We start from the raw sequence: 19,286 nt of genomic DNA on the forward strand, positions 1-19,286 counted from the left end.
AATCAACCCGTGTTGGGCACCTGTCCAGACTGTGGCAAGTGGCGGGAGAGAGGGTTCATCCAGGGCTAATGTAGTATAGCTGCTTTAGTTTATTGGGCTGGTACTTACCGGCTTAAACCTAGAGCCCCGCTCTCTGAGGACCCCCAGGCTCTAACGCAGCACCATGAATAGAGCTATAACTTAAACGTGAGTCAATGAATTTTTAACTCAATGAATGAGACAGGCAACCCGATGAATGGGTAAACATCAATGGACAAATGTATGCATGAATTAAAGAACCCATCCTGGATTCCACTTAGAAATTGGAGAAACATTGCTGGCTTACCGAGCCTCTTTGGCTCCTGAGCTCTATGACCGAATTAAGAAACTAAAGGGAGAAAGAAGGCCTTGCTTGTGTCTCATCATCGCTGCTCTCATTAATGAAAGTTTTTGAGGACTAGCCAGTCCGCAATGACCCCCAAAACATCGTTCACATCTGAGTGCGTCGATATTCTTGTGGCTGTATTGCAGAGCTGTCTAGAAACAAGGATACTGTAAGTCAACTTATTTTGGGCACTCACAGCCAGCAGTTCTGTCTTCAATAAATGATTCATGCCCGAAAAGCATTTAGGTACATTTGTTTTCTAATAAATCTCTATCCAGGCCCATTATGTTCGAATCAGGCCCGGGAAATTGCCGAGGTTCGCCTGGCATCCCTGTATGGAGATCAAAGAAAAAAGGTTCCTGACCTCGCCGTATTGATCTCCTATCACCCCGACTCCTTACCAGAAAATAAAGACTGGCAGCGCCAGGACCTGCAGGACTTCAGGGTCAAGGGCCCTTCACAGCCAGGGAGAAGAAAAAGGGCCCAGATGCTGGCATCTGAGATGAGGGAGGAAAAGAAGATTCACTTGCTCATTTACTTCGAAAGCCTAGTTCTTCCAAGCTGACCCCACTGAATGAGCTGTCACACTGTGACGGCTGGCCCAGGGCTTCCTCCAGGCTCTGCTCCTGCCGACCTGCCTCTCCAGGTAGGAATGCCTGCGTGTTCCCAAGAACCGGCAGCACTGGGGTGGAGGGCTTGGACAAATGGCATCTTCCCGTTTTCTGAGCCACAGATTTGGAACTGATAATGGGGGCCCTATCATCTGCCCTGCAGAGCCCCTGCACATTCCTGGCCACACTGAAACCTCCCACCACTCTGTGGGATCAGTGCCGCTGTCAGTATTTCTGGTGGCAGAGGAGGAAGCCGAGATTTCCAGAGGCTGTGTCCGAGCCCATAAGGATACGTAGATGGTCAAGAGTCAACTCAGATGCCCTGACTCTCGATTCTGGACTTCTGCGCTGCCTGATTCCACCACTGTAGAGTCAGATTCGAGGTTCCCCAGGGGGGTTGAAGCCCAGGTGCACATGCCAGTGCAAAGTAAGCTCCTGATCAGCCTAAGGCTTCCTAGTGTGCATTTGCACAGAATCAGCTGGTTTGCGCATTGTCTCATACCCATCTAGTTGTTACCCAGGCTGGAAGCTTTGGTTGCTATGCATCTCACTATCTGTGCTGCTGGAAGCCTTCCAGGTTTGGACCTGTTTATCTCGTGATCTCTGATCTTTCCAGCCCTAGTGTTTTATCTGGTGAGAAATGGTGGTGATCAATCCTGATGGAGCAGTTGGCCCTGGTAGGCTAGGTGGGCTAGGCAGGCTGGGCTTCCTGAAAGAGAGATTGTGCAACCTTATCAGCGTTCCCATGGGTGTGGCTGTCTCTAGTGGCTCCGGATTATCATCCCGAGCGTTTCCTGGCAGAATGTGAAGTTGCCGGCTATGTGGAGCCTGGGTAAGTTGCAGAGAATTGAAGAGATGGTGGTTGAGCCTGTTCCCCAGTGGGGATTAAAATAACTGAAAATACTAGATGATAATAGAAGTTTAAGGGAATTTCCAGCCAAGTTTTGAATTTTGTTGTCTCAGTTTTATAGGCTTTTAAATATTTTGTTTTATTTTTAAATACTGAAGACCAGATTTTATTTTTAAAAATGTGGGGGGTGCCTTAATTTGATGGTCTGTCTGCACTGGGAGCTCCGGCCGGCCTCACCGCTGCCCTGAAGTCTTCTTGCTCCCCGTGGGGAGGCAGAGACACCTTCATCTACTTCTTCATGTGTCCCGAGGCCTTATCCCAGGGCTTCTTGAGACCAGGGAAATACAGGTGTTCACAGCAAGCACTGAAGTTATGGTGGTCTGGGTCCTTCCGTACCAGTTTTTTATTTCTCTTCCACCTAGTAGATACGTGGCCCATATTGCATCTACAACTCATTTCTTCTGTGACGTCTGTATGGGGAATGAACTAGGCTCAGTTACTACCTCAAAAGCAATGGCTTTGAACTGCTTGCCTTCAGGATGGAAATAAGGGCATCGGCATTTTAATGAAACTCGTGAGTGGGCTTGTGGAGGGGCAGGTCCTGTGAGTCACTGAGCTGAGGGCCATCTCAGGGTTGCATGGAGGTCAGAAGAAAAAAAAAAGTCTTGTTAAAACAAACCCATCATTAGAGCCCCAAGAGGATGAGCTAATAAAGGTGGCGTAGGGGCCAGAGATGGTCGGCCGTCCTTGTCGGCAATGGTTGGGACCAGCGTGGTTTGGATTTCAGGTGTTTTTGGATTTTGAAGTATTTGCATGTGCACAATGAGATATGTCGGGGATGGGACCCAAGTCCGAATAGGGAATTCACAATGTCTCAGGCACGCCTCACACACACACACAAGACCTGAAGATGATTTGATTGGTACTGAAAACGTCTGGGCTCTGAAGCATTTTGGATGTGGATTTTCGACCTGTGGGTGGTGTGGGAGCCATGGAGGAGCAGAGGAGGGGCGCAGGCAGGAGCAGCCTGGCAGTGAGGGTAGGGGCCTGGCCAGGGAGGTGTTTCTGCAGGACCTGGGGCCCTCCTTGTGCTTAGTCACTGCACTCCCTGAACCTAGCTGTCCGCCCAAGGGCACACGGGCAGCAGGCCTCTCCACGAGCTTCCGTGCGCACTGTGTAGGCAGGATCCGCGGCCAGCTGCCAGGCCTGCCCACGCCACCTTGGTGGTGGGGGAGTAGAGTAGGTGATGGTGTGTGGACGGAATAAAGTCTCCTTTTTGTTTTAGTGCCAGCTGGTGATGCCATCTCCCTCGGGCCTGCTTTTGTGACCAAGAGCTGAGTTCTGGCCATTGCTGCCCTGCTGCACAAGGGAAGCACCCTTCACGCTCCTCAGGCTGAGGTGCTTTCAGGCTCCCAGGGTTTACAACCAGGAAGGATCACTGCCACGTGAAGTCCCAGCAACAATTCAACCCCACTGCATTCCGCTTTCCTTCTGTATTTGAAAAGTCTTCCTTATTAATTGGAATATTCTCATTTAAAATAGAAATGAATGTTTACCCATTTAGAAGTTATATTTTATTATTTTATTATTTTTATTAGTTTATTTTATTATTATTTTTATTATTTTTTAGTTTTCGGCGGACACAATGTCTTTGTTGGTATGTGGTGCTGAGGACCGAACCCAGGCCGCATGCATGCCAGGCGAGCGCGCTGCTGCTTGAGCCACATCCCCAGCCCTAGAAGTTATATTTTCCTTATTTCATTTCAGTTTCTCGTTTCATGCTATTATTAGGGTTTGAGAAAAAAAATTTCTGGAAACTTCTAAAAACTGAATACAGTTTATTTTTTACTTTTTGGTACCAGGGATTGAACTCAGGGGCACTCGACCACTGAGCCCCATCCCCAGCCCTATTTTGTATTTTATTTAGAGGCAGGGTCTCACTGAGCTGCTTAGGGCCTCTCCTTTGCTGAGGCTGGCTTTGAACTCGAGATCCTCCTGCCTCCGCCTCTGGAGCGGCTGGGATTACAGGCTTGAGCCACCGCGCCCAGCCTGAATACACTTTAGAAATGTACTTTTCCCTGAGCATCTTTTAAAATAGCTCACATGTTCTTGGTTGTTGGGAAAGTGACCAGCTGGTAGAGGCGAGAGCCCTGCAGCCCCGGCTGGCCCCGGGGAGAGCTGGATCAGGGTCTGGAGATGGTTGGCCTTCTGCGTGGGAGGAGGGCAGGACAGGGGTGCCACAGGACTGACAGAGGGCAGGAGCCTGAAAACCCACTACCCCAACCTTTGGAAGTGGTACCATGAACTCATGTTGGAGACTGACGTCCAGCAGTCTCGGCTTCTGGCCTGATGGGGCGCGTTGAAAGCCTAGTCTTGGTGCGGTCCTGGCGCCCACATCTAACCACTGTCAACCTCTGCACTTGAGCTGCTCTAGCTAAACCCACGGTGGCTTTCTGTGACAATGAGGTAATCACGTCAGACATGTATCATGCTACTCAGTGACTGCAATTCAGAATCCTGTGGTGTTGAACTATGAATGTTTTATCTCATAGAAGCGAAAGCTACAGAAGGCCTACAAGAATATCTGGTTTTATTTCCTTCCATCTTTTTTTCTTTTTCTCGTGATAGAAAAAGTTACCTAGGTTATCCATCTGCGTTTTTCTCTCAGTCTTGGATCCCTTGACTGTGAAAGCTCTCTAGAATTTATTTTTCTGTTATGAGCTGCTCAGAACCAACTATGAAATAGAGTCTTGAAAGCATGTGTTTTCTGTAGTTTTTATGATGCTACAGCCAGGATTTGGAAAGAGACTGAGGACTATTTGTTAGAGGACATAATGAAAAGCTCGAGTATGATTTATAGCTTCTTCAGAGTTCAGTTTGTTTTAATGGACATCTTGTACTGTACAGGGATCTTGGACAAAGCACTGTCCTATAAAATTTTAAAATAAGCTAATTTTACATAGGCTTCTGCTGAACTCTCAGACTATGAAGAGTTTTTAATTGAGAAGTGTTTTAGTGAGAGATGGTCCCTATGACAGTGAACTTGAGTCTAGAATATTTTCTCTCCTGTTTTGTTTTGGGCCTTAGGCCAACATAACTGCAAGGAATCCGAAAACTAAACTCGGCCTTGTGTGTCAGGATCGAGGGCTAAGGGACTCGCCCAGGGCTGCCCAGGTCCTGGCTGTCCTGGGGGTGAGGAGTGGCCAAGTCCGCTCCACCTAGCACAGCCATGATCCCGTGTTCTGTGCCCAGAGGCCACCGCACACGTCTCTCCGGAGACTCAGCCACCCCCTCCTCAGGCACCGAGTCCAGCAGACCAAGAGCAGGGGTCCAGCCGCTGGACGCTCCAGCCGTCCCTGCCCCGGCGGCTACTGCTCTCTTGGCAGCGCCTGCAGTTTCTGTTGCTTTCAGTCGTCGGTGGCCAGCCAGCGCTCAGCACCTTCTCCGTAGGCAGGGGTTGGAAAAGCAAGGTGGAGCCGGATCCCTTAATAACCACGGAGGAAAAAATGCATTGAACAGATAAAAACCAAGAGCCTGCCTTGGGAGGGAGCAGATTTGCTTGGTTTGGAAAAAGGATCTTGGAATGAACCCAGCCAGTTTCTTCCTAAGGATGACGATCTAAAGCCTGGACTGGGCCAGGCTCCAGGTGGGCAGACTTGCTAACTTGTGTGTGTGTGTGTGTGTGTGTGTGTGTGAGTGGTGTATTCATGTGTGTCTGATAGGGTGCGTGTGTGTGCATGTGTGTGTGTGTGTGTGTTGGGTGTAGACATGTGTGGTGTGTAGGGGTATGTTCCTGTGGTGTGTGTTGTTGGGTGCGTGGGGTGTGAGTGTGTGAGCGAGTTCACAAAGACACTGCTGTTAGTGTTGGGTTGGGTTCGGTTTGTTTCTATGCTTGGTTTTAGAATATGATCCTCCTCTATGACTTTGTGGCTTTGTCACTTAATGTTGTAATGGAACTTTGTCCTTTTTACCCACCCAGGGTGGTGACACTTTCTCCTCCTGCTGGGTGAGTCTCCCATGATGCACTTTTTGTTTCCTCGTGCTGGAAGCGTGGGGTGCTTCTCGGTGGTGCTCACAGCAGCAGTCGTGAAACGTCCGCCCAAGAGAGACTCTCCTGGGCGTTGATTTTTGCCCTTGAGGCAGGCTGTCAGGGGATCAGGGGACCAGGGGATCAGGCGTGTGCATGTGTTGAAGGTCCTGCTCATGAGTATCGAATGGCGTAGTGGGAAGGTGGAGTGTGTTCGTTCTCACCTGGGTCAGGAGTCCTGGAGAGTTATCATTAAAACAGATAAGCCTCCTTTGGAATAAAAAATGTAGTATAAAAGAATTTGCATCCCTTTGATCTCTTTTTGTATGTTTTATGAACCACTATGGTTTTTGAGATCTAAAGATTCTCAATAAGGAACTGTTTGGATTTTAATGATGTTGGTAAATTGGCATGAGTATTATTTTAGCAATTTTTAGATTGATTTCTTTGGAAGAAAGAAATTTCTGCTTCTTCTACAGTCCTGACCTGATTGAGTACTATAATGTGAGTGGTAAATAAACAAACCCTGAAAACAAGCTGTTGACAGAGTTATCCCAGTTTTGGCCTTAGCCCATCCTGAGCAGGACTGAAGCTCATGCTTATTTACGAGCCACGCAACATGGAACAAGGCAGAATATGGAAATCTTAACTGAGGTTCTCTTGTTTGTTGCCTAATTTAATGCTTCTGGCTGACAGCTCTTTGTGTCTGTTTAGAGGAGAATCCATGCAGCTTAAACCCTCTCCTGGGTGGATTCTGCACTTTCTTTAATTTGCCTGTTTCCACCAACACGGGCCAGGCAGCACACGGTACATCTGCTTTACCACCCTAACTCACTTAGGAGTCTCATGGCTCACAGGCTCTGCGTGTGTGCGTGTATGTGTGTGTGTGCGTGCGTGTGCGTGCATGTGTGTGCGTGTGTGTGCGTGCGTGTGCGTGTGTGTGTGTATATGTGTGTAGAATTAGAAATGCTGCCAGAGGCGCCCATAGCAATGGAGCACACCTAAGCTTATAAGTAGTGAAGAAGGTAAAGGCTTATGAGGCCTTGGCAAGTGCAGGCCAGAGTGACGACCGTAAGGCAGGTGTCTTAATTGCTGAAGGATCCATTAAGGAAAGGCCGGCCCCTCCATGTGCGTTAAGGAGGAAAACAGTTGACATCTCAGTGGCTTCCCCAGAAATGGCGCAGCCAGACATCAGCTGCCCTCTCTGCCTCCCTGCCTGCTTGCAGAGAGAGCCCTGCTCTCCCAGGGCCCTGATCGGGCAGGTGTGGGGGTTTCCAGTGTGTCTGGCTCACCCCTCACGGCCGCCTCGTGATGATGGGGAAGCCAAGGGCGTCAGCTAAGCAGCTTGGAGCTGTAAGGCCCAGCTCGGAGCGCGGCCTGAGCTCCATGTGCTTCATCCCACCCACCCCACGGGGCTGGGTTCCCAGTGGCTGCAGCTCCTTCACCTTCCAGAGCCCTTTCTTCTGTTGCTGACTGGCTGCACAGTCACCTCCCCGGCTCTTGAGCAGAAGTCCACCCGTGGTTCTTTCTGCAAGTAGGCGACTGGCTGCTCTTTCCTTGGAGACATGTAGTACCCCACCTGCATCCCACCTGCGTGGTGCCTGTCCTCTGGCCTCCATGGGAGCTGGGAAGCAGGGCCGCCCCATTCTGTGCCCATAGGAATGGATAATAAAGCACAGAGAGGAAAAGTAAATAAGTCATAGTCCTTCAACCAAAAGGTAGCCACTACTTACACCCATGGATAGAGCCACAGAGGTAGTGAGAATGGTACCTAGATACCTTACATTGTTGTTTCACAACCCAGGATCATGTCCTTGAGAAGTGTTTGAATCCAAATATTCTCATAAGCCCTCCACATAATAGCTATGAACTAACTTAACAAAACTGACCCATAGTTGAGGGTTTTCCGTCATGTCCTCAGCGACTGCTAGAAACTTAATCCAATGATTAGTTCAAAATCGACTGATCTATCAGCAGCCTGGGAAAGAAGGACAATTTGGAGTCAGTTACCCTTCTTGACCCTATTGTGATTCCTAGTGACAATTTCTTTTGTCTGTTTAAAACACTGATGCAATGATTTTTGACATCTGTGTCAAGCTCTTGGGTTGGACTCTCCTGCTGGGAAGTTCAGGTGCGATGTGCAAACTGGGCTTTCTGGCACTGCGTCTGTTCCCTGTGACGCCTCTGAACAAAGTCGTCGTGTTTCGACCGTCCCTTCCGCTTGCCATATTAGCTCACCTGGGTACAGCTGCTCTGGGATTCCCCTTCCTGTGAGAATCCTCTCTCTGCCTTTCACTCTGGGGACACCTGTACCGTAAGCCTCAGTTGTGTCCCCTCTGTCTGCCCTCCAGGTGGCCTGCGCTGGCCTCCGTGGCCAAGGTTCACTGTGTGGACTGTTGGACCAGGATGCCCAGCAGGACGGGCTCCCTGCTTGACATGCAGAGGGGCCATTCTCAAGGTCCTGCGGTGTGTTCTGGAAAGGATTAAAAGCACTGCAGAGCTCGCCCTGTGCAGACCCCTGCAGACTCTGGGCAGACCCTGTGGAGACCCTGTGCAGACCCTGAGCAGACCCTGTGCAGACTCTGTGCAGACCCCTGCAGACTCTGGGCAGACCCTGTGCAGACCCCTGCAGACTCTGGGCAGACCCTGTGCAGACCGCTGCAGACCCTGTGCAGACCCTGCACAGACCGCTGCAGACCCTGTGCAGACCACTGCAGATCCTGTGCAGATCTGTGCAGACCATTGCAGACCGCTGCAGACCCTGTGCAGACTCTATGCAGACCCTGTGCAGACTGCTGCAGACCCTCTGCAGACCTGTGCAGACCACTGAAGACCACTGAAGACCCTGTGCAGTCCCTGTGCAGACCCCGTGCAGACCCGGTGCAGACCCTGTGCAGATTTCTGTGCAGACCACCGCCGTTGCTTTTGTAAGTGCCCAAAACGAGCAAACGATAAGGTTGTTTTTGGTATTTGGGCACATGAGTTCTTCATTGTTGCCCTTAATGACAAGAAATATCTTAATGATAAGAAATGTGGAAACAGCTTCATAGTTTTTTGTTGATTTACAAATTCTGTAAGTTACTGCTCTGGTATTAGCATAAAATTCTAATCACATCCTTGCTCATGTAGTATGCCACTGAAGTGGGTTTGCTGGGCAGTTTGTCCCCATTACCTTCTAGGTACTTAACAAAGCTGAAAGAGGAGAGGCAAACCATTTTAAAATGTCTTCTCTCTGGCTCTTTCACCCTGGTCAGATGCTTGCTTATACCCTCTTTTCTCAGTCTGATAGTAAATTGGCTAATTGCCACCTTGTAAGAGAAAGACATGATTTAGCACCATGAAGATGATTAACCCAAACTTGTACTTGGAATAAACTTAAGACATGCTTCACTTATTTATCCACCTCTCTAAATAATTTAACCTTGTTTCTTTCTTAATTATCAGCACTAAGACTAAAGAGTTAAATTATTTAATAACTTACAGCATTTTCACCTTGTTTTTCAGTTAAATTCCTGACTATTCTTATTTTGTTTTTACATATAAATTTGAGAATCAGTTTATAAATCCTTTTTTTCACTGCTATAACAAAATGCCAGAAGCTGGATAATATATGAAGAAAAGATGTTTGTTTAGCATATAGTTCTGGAGGTTTGAGAGCAGAGCACCTGCTTCTGCGTGGCCTTGATGAAAGCCTCCTGGTGGATGGATAGTATGAGGGTGGGAGCATGGGAGAGTGACAGACCACATGGCAAGGCAGGACCGGAGAGCCAGGAGGGACTGACTCATTTGTTATGACAATCTGCTCTCATGAGCACTCACTCTTTAGACCAGCATTATCCCTCCAGGGGCAGTGCCCCCTGTAACCTAACCACCTCCCACCAGGCCCCACCTCTGAAAGGCCACCCACGCCCAACGTCACCACACTCACAAAATCCAAAATCGATGCCCTTCTCAGGAGGTGGATTAAAATCTATTATCCCTTTTTACAGACTGGACATAGAGCAGAGCTTCAAACCCAGGCAACCCAGGGCTTCCACCTGCTCCCCGCCCCCACAGCAGTCTAAGACTGGGACTCAGAGGTCAGAGGTGGAGGTCAAAAACCTAAGAACCCAAAGAAACCAGGGCTGTGTGCCCACTCCTCCGAAGGCTTGCCTGCCGCCGGTCCCCCCTTGAACACTGCCAATGTCGTGCTGAGCCCCAGTGTGTTAGTACCAGGGAGGGTTTTACCTGAGGATATGGTGGTCTTGAACTTTTACAAGGAGAAAATCCTTCCTTTTCCTAACACCCTGCCACTGATCGGGAGCTGAAGAAGGCGGCCCGGGACCCCTGCATATCTGATATTGGCTGGTTTCCTTTTCTTGGTGCCAAATCAGCAAAGGATTTGTTAAGTATGTGACCTATGTTTGCTAGACCCCAGGAACCCAGGGAAGAATCACACTTCTAGCAAGACTGTCTGGAAGCTATTAGTGACTAATCCAGGTACTAGGAATAAATTGCATGAATATTCAACATCCAACGGCGACTGCTGCCAACTGTATCCAAAATCACTCCTTCCTGTGCATGTGGCTGCACAAGCTCTGTGCCTGGTCCTGAGAGGGAGGTGCCCGCGTCGAGTTCACAGTCGGGAAACATCTGCAGAAATGCTGTCTAGGAAGGGCTGAAACGTGACCGTTCTGACCAGCTCTGCCACGCCGATTGCAGAGAAAGCAGGCCAGAGGTTCCGTGGCACGTCCCTCTCGGAAAGCCATAGGAGTAACACAGGGTGCAGTACCCCTTCCAGATCACCTGGGCAAGTGGTACGTGCCTCCTGTGACCATCCTCACAGCTGAGGTCGTCCCCAAGCCACCCTAGAGCTCCCAGGAGAGAGGCCAGCTTCCCCACTCTGAGCGTCCTTTGGGCCCATGAACCTCCACGCAGGCCACACTGGTCTTTTGCTCTTGGGATAACTTCTGGGCTGTTCTGAGCCAAGAGAAGCCCCTCCTCAGACCTGAGGAGTACAACAGCCAGGGGAGGTGCAGGAAAGAGCTCAGAGTCACAGCCAAGCCCCAAGAGCGGTTGTCAGTTGCCCAACTTAGGAGTTGCCTCAGTTTCTTTTTTTGAGGAATGGGTTAATAATACTTACCTTGTAGGATTCATGGGCGTGTTGAAGGAGATAACAGATGTGCAGCTATTACGTAGACCATTCACTTGGGGGCATTATTGATGAAGATTGTGACAAATCTCGGATCTGTCAACTATTAAAGTTCGTCCTGGAACTTGTGTTCTTCCTGGGGTACACTCTGCTCCCGCCAGCCTGCATCAGAGCCTCCCAGGGACCCCTGCCTTCGCGCCTTGCCTCAAAGGCTTCATGTGTCAAACTGTGAGGTCCTTTCATGCTTTCGTTTTGGAGCTGGAGTCTGGTCACAGGACCAGGAATCTGGTTGCTCTGTATGTGTTGCGTGTCTGATTTTAGAACATTTAAGGTGTGTGGGGGGAGACGGGGTGCAGTGGGGGAGTCTTCTTGTCTCCATAGTTAGGAGTGTTTACTGGCATCTACAAAGTTCAACCTCTGTCTACCTTCCTTAAATCATTCTGCAAATATTAGAAAATAATTGCGTTCTGTCCACGTGCTAATGATGGTCTCCGGGGCCGGGAGACGGTGATGATCTTCAAGATGGTCTTGGAGCAGCTGGCAGCCCAGAGGAGGAAGGCGAGCCCCTGGACCAGCAAGCAGAGTGACCGCAGATGTGCACTAGGGTGGGGTACTGGGGGGCCAGTCCAGCCCCACTGTGTCCCCAAAACGAAGCCCAGGGCTGGAGTTCAGGCTCGTCCTGCCAGAAGGGAGGGGCCATTGAGACCTGGAGGAAGAGAACAAACAAGACACAGAGGGACAGGTGTGTGGGGGGGACAGAGGGAAGGCCCAGAGCTGGGGCCTTCGCTGGGAGCCGCGCATGGACCGGGGACAGCACGTGGGAACGTGGCTCAGTGCCCACCTGGCCACCACTCAGCTGGGAGCGTGGAGACCCATCTACAATAATGGTCCCAACTTCAAAGGGCTCCCGAGAGTGAGAGGGGATGTTGTTCCAAAAGCATCCAGACTGCACCTGCACGAACTAAGCGCGTGGCAATATTTGCGAAATAAAAGTAAATCGACCGAGGCACAGAGTCTAATCTCGAGCATAAATTTTTCTTTTCAGAGCCTCTTTTCTGACTTCAAAAGCACATCACGCTTTGGCTAATGTTTGGCATCTGTTTGTGTTTCAGCGGCTTTTCCTGAGTCCTGGGTCTTCCTTTCGTCTGGACGTATTCTACCGCAGCTACTTATTTATTTTTGAACAAGAACGTCTCACGTCATGGACCTCGTTGGACTGCTGAAGTCCCAGTTCCTGTGCCACCTGGTCTTCTGCTACGTGTTCATCGCCTCGGGGCTCATCATCAACGCCGCGCAGCTCTGCACGCTCGTCCTCTGGCCCATCAACAAGCAGCTCTTCAGGAAGATCAACTGCAGACTGTCCTACTGCGTCTCCAGCCGTAAGACCCTTCCTTACACTTCTGTCCTCCCGGCTTCCCCGGGACCCGTCTCTCGGGACTGTGGCTCTTGACATGGCTCGCTGGCCTTTCGGTCTCTGCTCCGCTGTTCTGGGTTTTGTTTTGGTCTGCTTTCTGTTGGAAATGTCTGTTTTCGTTCTCACTCTTTGAAAATCGTGCTTTGAATGAGGACTGCCAGGAACGTGAGATTCAGTGGGCAAGAATGCTGGGTGGCTTCTACCCCCAGGTCGCGCTCCTCAGACGCGATCCGTGTCCCTGGGTCTTAGTTATCCTTAGAGAAACAGTAGGTACGACTGGCCCGGGAGTGTACGTGTGAGTCTCTCTGCGTGTGTACATTGACACACTATATATACACTTCTTTTGCAATGCTGGGGATCAAATTTGCATATATTTTTTAAATGAATGGCAATTTTCTATACTGTTCTCTTCCTTGCTTTCCCCCATCTTTTATTTTGAGATGATCATAGATTTACATGCAGCTCTGAGAATCAATAAGGTAAAATCCCAAATGCCCTTCAGCCCGTTTCCCCCAGTGGTAACATCTTGCACAGTGAATTACAACATCCCAAGAAACGGACATTAAGACGATCCACCAACCCTTCTTGGCTCTCTCAGCTCTTATACACATTTGTTGGTGTGAATGTTTATGTCATTAGTTTCACACATGACTAATCTAACTAGCCTGAGTTTTGGCATTTAAAAGGGAAATCAGTGTACTTCGTATCTAGAGACGTGCTCCATCGTTGCTGTTGATTGACTTTAAGCTCATACCTCTTCTCAAAAGCGGAACATGCACTGTATCAGTAGCATTATGCACAGGTACAAACGTATTTCAAAATATGAATGCTTTCAAATTAGTCCTCTTCAAAATCTGTAACCTTAGATTATGTCACCAGTCCAAAATCATCGATATTTTTGTGAAACATTAAAAAAAAAAAAAAAGAATTTGAATCAAAACAATAAAAGCTATGTACAGTTTTCTAAATGAGTTACTAGTGATCCAGTTTGTTTTTATGTTTTTAATGTATTTTTAACTTTTATTGACACTTAGTAATTATGCATATTTTGGAGGTACAGTGTGACACTTTGATATGTATATACAAGCACAATGATCAGATCAGAATAACTGGGCACATCCAGCATCTCAAACAGTCGTTGCTCTTTGTCTTGGGAACATTCCAGTCCTCTCTACCAGCCACTTTGAAATATACCATTGATTTTTGTCATAATCCTACTGTGCTGTAGCACATTAGAATTTACTCCTCCTCTACCCCACAATGCTGCACCTGGTAACTGAGCTCTCTCCATCCCTCTCCCCCTTGCCTTCCCAGGCTCTGGGAACCACCATCCAACTTTCCCCATGTAAATGAGAACTTGTGGGATTTGTCTTTCTACGCCTGACTGATTCCCCTAGCATAACATCCTTTGCTTCTGTTCATGTTGCTGCAACTGATATTTTGCCATTCACTTTCGTGGCTGAGTAATATTCTAACACAGGTGTGGACCACATTTTCTCCATCTGTCCACCCTTCAGTGGACACTGGGTTGATTGATCAATCTCTTGGCTATGTTGAGGCTGTAACTCACTGTGAAGTACTGATGTCTCGTGACATACTGATTTCCTTTGGATGTCTACGCAGTCGTGGGAGTGCTGGATATGTGGCGGTTCTGTTTCAGGCTTCTTGAGGAACCTCCACACTGCTTTCCACAATAGCTGTGCTAATTTATATGGTTAGCAATGCTAGCTTTCCCTGAATCCTGGCCACCAATTGCTATTTTTTTGTCCCTTTGATAACAGCCATTCTAAGTGGGGTAAGATGGTATCTCAATGTGGTTTTGATTGGCATTTCTCTGATGAGTAGTCATGTTGAACATTTTTTCATATGTTTGCCATTTATACATCTTTTTTGAGAAATGTCTATTTAGGTCATTTGCCCATTTTTAAATCAGCTCATCATCACCTGACCATCATCACCATCATCATTGCCACCATTACCATCATCATCACCATCAGTCACTGTCATCATCACCATCATTACTATCATCACCATCACTACCTGACCATCATCATCATTACCACCACTATCACCATCATCATCACCATAATCACTGTCATCATCACCATCACTACCATCATCACCTGTCATCATCATCACCACCACTATCATCATATCATCATCATAATCACTGTCATCATCACCATACTACCATCATCACCTGACCGTCATCATCATCATCACCACTATCACCATCATCACCACCACTATCACCATCATCATCACCATCAATCATCATCATCATCACCACCACTATCACCATCATCTTCACCATCAATCACTGTCATCATCACCATCACCACCATCATCACCTGTCATCATCATCACCACCACTATCGCCATTATCATCACTATAATCACTGTCATCATCACCATCACCACCATCATCACCTGTCATTATCATCACCATAATCACTGTCATCATCACCATCACCACCATCATCACCTGTCATCATCATCACCACCACTATCACCATCATCATCACCATAATCACTGTCATCATCACCATCACTACCATCATCACCATCAATCATCATCATCATCACCACTATCACCATCATCTTCACCACTATCACCATCATCATCACCATAATCAGTGTCATCATCACCATCACTACCTGACCATCATCATCATCACCACCACTATCACCATCATCTCCACCACTATCACCATCATCTCCACCACTATCACCATCATCATCACCATAATCACTGTCATCATCACCATCACTACCATCATCACCTGACCGTCATCATCGTCATCACCACTATCACCATCATCGTCACCATCAATCACCATCATCGTCACCATCATCATTTTATTTTGAATTGCTTGCACTCCTTAATGTCCTGGATATTAAACCCTTGCCAGATGACTAGTTCATTGTGATTATTACACAAGCATGAAATAACATTTGCTCCAATTCAGTCCCTCGTACTTCCTTTTTTCCTCCTCTTCTTCCTCCCCCCCGTTCCCTTTTCTTTACTTACTGATCTTTCTCCTGTTTATTTATGGTTTTTAAAATTAATGCATTACAGATATACATAAAGGAGATGTTCATATACGTACACAGGCAGGTTTGGTCAGCTTTGCTCCCCCATTCTTCCCTTTTCCTGTCTCTCCTCCCTCCCCCCATCTGCTTTCTCTACTCTATTGATCTTTCTTCTATTTTCATGGAATGCTTCCAACTTCTTTCTTTGTTTCTTTTCTTTTCCCCTTATTTTGGTCTAGCTTCCGCATATGGGAGAAACATTCAACCCTCCTGAGTCTGGCTTATGTCACTTAACACGATGCTCTCTAGTTCATCCATTCACCAGCAAATGCTGTAATTTCCTTCTTCTTTAAGGTTGAGTGAAACTCCATTGTGTAGATAGACCACTTTTTTTCCTATTGTTTTTTTGACAGGCACCTAGATGTTTCCATAATTTGGCCGTTGTGTATTGCACTGCCATAAGCACTGATGTGGCTGCATTTCTGTAGTAGGTGCTGATTTTAGATCCCTTGGGTGTATCCCAAGGAGTGCTCTAGCTGGTCATGTGGTGTTTCCTTTCCTCATTTTTTGAGGAGGCTCCATATTGTTTCCTAGACTGGTTGTACTAATTTGCAGTCCCAACAATAATGTGTGAATGTACATTTCCCCCACATCCTTACTAACATTTATTGTTATTTGTATACTTGATAATTGCCATTCTGATTTAAAATCAGGAATCACTATATGGGACGGCATCAAATTATAAAGCTTCTGCACAGCAAAGGAAACAATTAAGAGCATAAAGAGAGACACTACAGAAGGGAGAAGGATCTTTGCCATCTGCTCCTCAGATAGGAGCTTAATATCCAGAAAGTACAAAGAATTCAAAAAAATTTGGGGCTGGGGATGTGGCTCAAGCGGTAGCACGCTTGCCTGGCATGCGTGCGGCCCGGGTTCGGTCCTCAGCACCACATACCAACAAAGATGTTGTGTCCACCGAGAACTAAAAAATAAATATTAAAAAATTCTCTCTCTCTCTCTCTCTCTCTCTTTAAAAAAAATTAACACCAAAAGAATAAATGACTCAATAAACAAATGAACAAAGGAATTAAACAGATACTTCTTTTTTTTTTTCCCATAACAGTGATTTATAAAGTCAGGGCCACTTAACCATGAACCACACCCTCAGCCCCCCGCCCTTTTTTTTTGTATTTTATTTAGAGACATGGCCTCACTGAGTTGCTTGGTGCCTTGCTAAGTTGCTGAGTCTGGCTTTGAACTCTCAATCCTCTTGCCTCCACCTCTGGAGCTGCTGGGATTATAGACGTGCACCACTGCACCCAGCTAGACAGACACTTCTTAAAAGAAGAAATCAAACGACCAATATATATGGAAAAATGGCAATTATCAAGAATATCAGGGAAATGCAAATCAAAATAACACTGAGATTTGATCTCACTCTAGTCAGAATGGCAATTATCAAGTTTCAGATCTTACACATAAATTTGACACATTTGGAGTTGATTTTTTTCTTTTTTAAATGTAGAGAGTTAGGGGTCTACTTTTATTCTTCTGCATGCGGAATCCAGTTTTCCGAATATCATTGAGCAGACTGTCCTTTGAAGAGTATGTCCTTGCCGACTCTGTCAAACATCAGTTAGCTATAAAAATCTGAGTTTATTTCTGGGTTCTCTGTGGTCTCTGTGTTGGTTCTAATCGTAGCTTCATAGAAAGTCTTGCATTCAGGTGTCAGGATGCCCCCACTATGCTCTTTTGTTTGGGATTACTGGACTATTGTCTTTGTGGTTTCATACAAATTAGGAGGGTTCCCCCCCCCCATGTTTATGAAGAATGTCATTTGTATTTGTTAGGAATTACAGAATCTATGGATTATTTTGAGTAGCATGGGCATTTTATATTTTTATTTTTAACTTTTTTGCAGTACTGGGAATTGAACCCAGGCATGCTCTACCACTGAATTACACTCCCAGCATTTTCATTTGATTTTTTGAAATAGGATCTCACTACGTTGCTGAGGCTGGCTATGAACTTGTGATCCTCTTGCCTCAGCCTCCTGAGTCACTGGGATTACAGGTGAACACCATGACCAGCAGCACAGACATTTTAACCATTATTCAATCTGTCTAAAGATTGAATAATTGTTAAAAAGACAGACAGATTGAATAATGGTTAAAATGTTCGTGCTGCTGGTCACAGTGATCACCTGTAATCCCAGTGACTTTAATTGATATTAGTTCTTCTTTAAAAGTTTGGTCAGATTCAATAGGGAATGTGTGTTTGTGTGTGTGTGGGGTGGGTGTGGTGTGGTGCGTGTGTCCTCTTTATCTTCCTTCATTAGCATTTTGTGAATTTCATTGAACAGACCACTTGCTTCCTCAGTTAAGTTGATCTCTAGACATTTTATTTCCTTCCTAGCTATTGCGAATGGGATTGCTTTCATTTCTTTCTCAGCAGTTTCCTTACTGGTGTTTAACAGTGCCATTGACTTTTGTCCGTTGATCTTGTGTCCTGCAACCTGACTGTTTTAGCAGTTTGGGGTGGAGTCATGAAATTATCTGACAGCAGGGATAAGCTGATGTTCTCCTTTCCTACTCGAATGTCCTTTATTTATTCCTCTTATGCTACGGCTCTGCTTAGGAATTCCAGTACTAGGTGGAATAGCGTGGTGGAAGTGGGCATCCTTGTCTGAGTCCTGACCCTACTGGAAATGGCTTCACCCCTGCAGTAGGATGTTGGCTGTGGGTTTATCTTTATTATTCAGCCTTTATTGAGGTACATTCCTTCCTGGTATTTGAGGGTGTTTGTCATGAAGGTATGTTGAATTTCATTGAAATTTTTGGTTGCGTCTGTTAAGGCGATGAGAAGGTCTAGCTAGGGCCTCCACGCTGTCCATGTGCCGGACCACATTTCCTGATCCCCATGAGGAACCTTCCTGCACCCCTGGGACTAGCCCCACTTGATCATGATGTATAATGTTTCGGATTTAGTGCTGTTGATTTAGTTCGCCAGCATTTGGCACAGATTTTCGCATCCGTATTCATCAGGGATATTGGTTTGTGGTTTTCTTTCTTTATCCCTTTGATTTGTTTTCAACGTCCTTTTCTGGTTTTAGTTGGTCTTACAGAATGAATTTGGAAGGGTTGTTCCATTTCCGTTTTGATGGTGCTAGGTTTTGTTACCCCCCCTCCCCCTTATTTCTTTTATTTTCTTTTTGAGGGGGGAATACTTTGAGGAAATTGATATTAGTTCTTCTTTAAAAGTTTGGTCGGATCAAAAGGGAAGCCGTTTGGTCCTTGGCATCCTTGCATCTTTTCCTGCCTGTGGTGTGGATTCTAGTGTTTCTTTTTCATTACTGATTTTATTCATTTCCACCGCTTCTCTTTTTTTCTCAGTCTAGCTAAAGTCTTGTTGACTTTGTTTCCTTTTAAAAAGCAGACTCTCTCTTCCGTCTGTCTTTGGTGTTCTTTTACAGCCTCTATTTTATTTCTGCTCTGATGTTTGTTATTCTTTTCTTCCTTTAATTCTAGGTTTGTTTTGTTCTTGTGTTTCTCGTTCCTTGAGTTGTATCATCAGGTTTTTATTTAAAAACTTTTTTTGTTTTCTTTTTTGATGTAGGCATTTATTTCTATAAACTTTCCTGTTTGTAATTTTTTTCTTTATCCCAAAGATTTTGGTACGTCGTTTCCATTTTCATTCATCTCAAGAAAGTTTCAAATGTCCTTTTGGTTTCTTCATTGATTGTGGATCATTTAAGAACATATCATTCAGTTTCCACATATTTGTACCATTTCTAAAGTTTCTCTTGTCGTTTCTAGTTTTATTCCACTGTCACCAGGGAAGACACATGATATGGTTC

General features: G+C 46.4%; 1 protein-coding gene across 5 annotated transcripts in view; it reads left to right on the top strand.

The window, feature by feature from the left end:
- Positions 1 to 19,286, top strand: part of Agpat4 (1-acylglycerol-3-phosphate O-acyltransferase 4) — a 95,516-nt gene that overhangs the window by 23,928 nt on the left and 52,302 nt on the right. For 3 of the 5 annotated variants that reach the window (XM_040283529.2, XM_040283528.2, XM_005321429.5), the window contains exon 2: positions 12,096 to 12,362. The exons of 1 other annotated variant lie outside the window; for it this stretch is intronic. In XM_040283529.2, coding sequence (XP_040139463.1) covers positions 12,185 to 12,362 — 178 coding nt within the window. In that variant the 5' untranslated portion in view covers positions 12,096 to 12,184. Of the gene's footprint in view, positions 1 to 5,233; positions 5,472 to 12,095; positions 12,363 to 19,286 lie in introns of those variants that run through there. One more of the 5 variants, XM_040283526.2, reaches the window with a different exon arrangement.

This window comes from Ictidomys tridecemlineatus, chromosome 8 (genome assembly GCF_052094955.1).
Source record: "Ictidomys tridecemlineatus isolate mIctTri1 chromosome 8, mIctTri1.hap1, whole genome shotgun sequence".
NCBI classification, from domain to species: Eukaryota; Metazoa; Chordata; class Mammalia; order Rodentia; family Sciuridae; genus Ictidomys; species Ictidomys tridecemlineatus.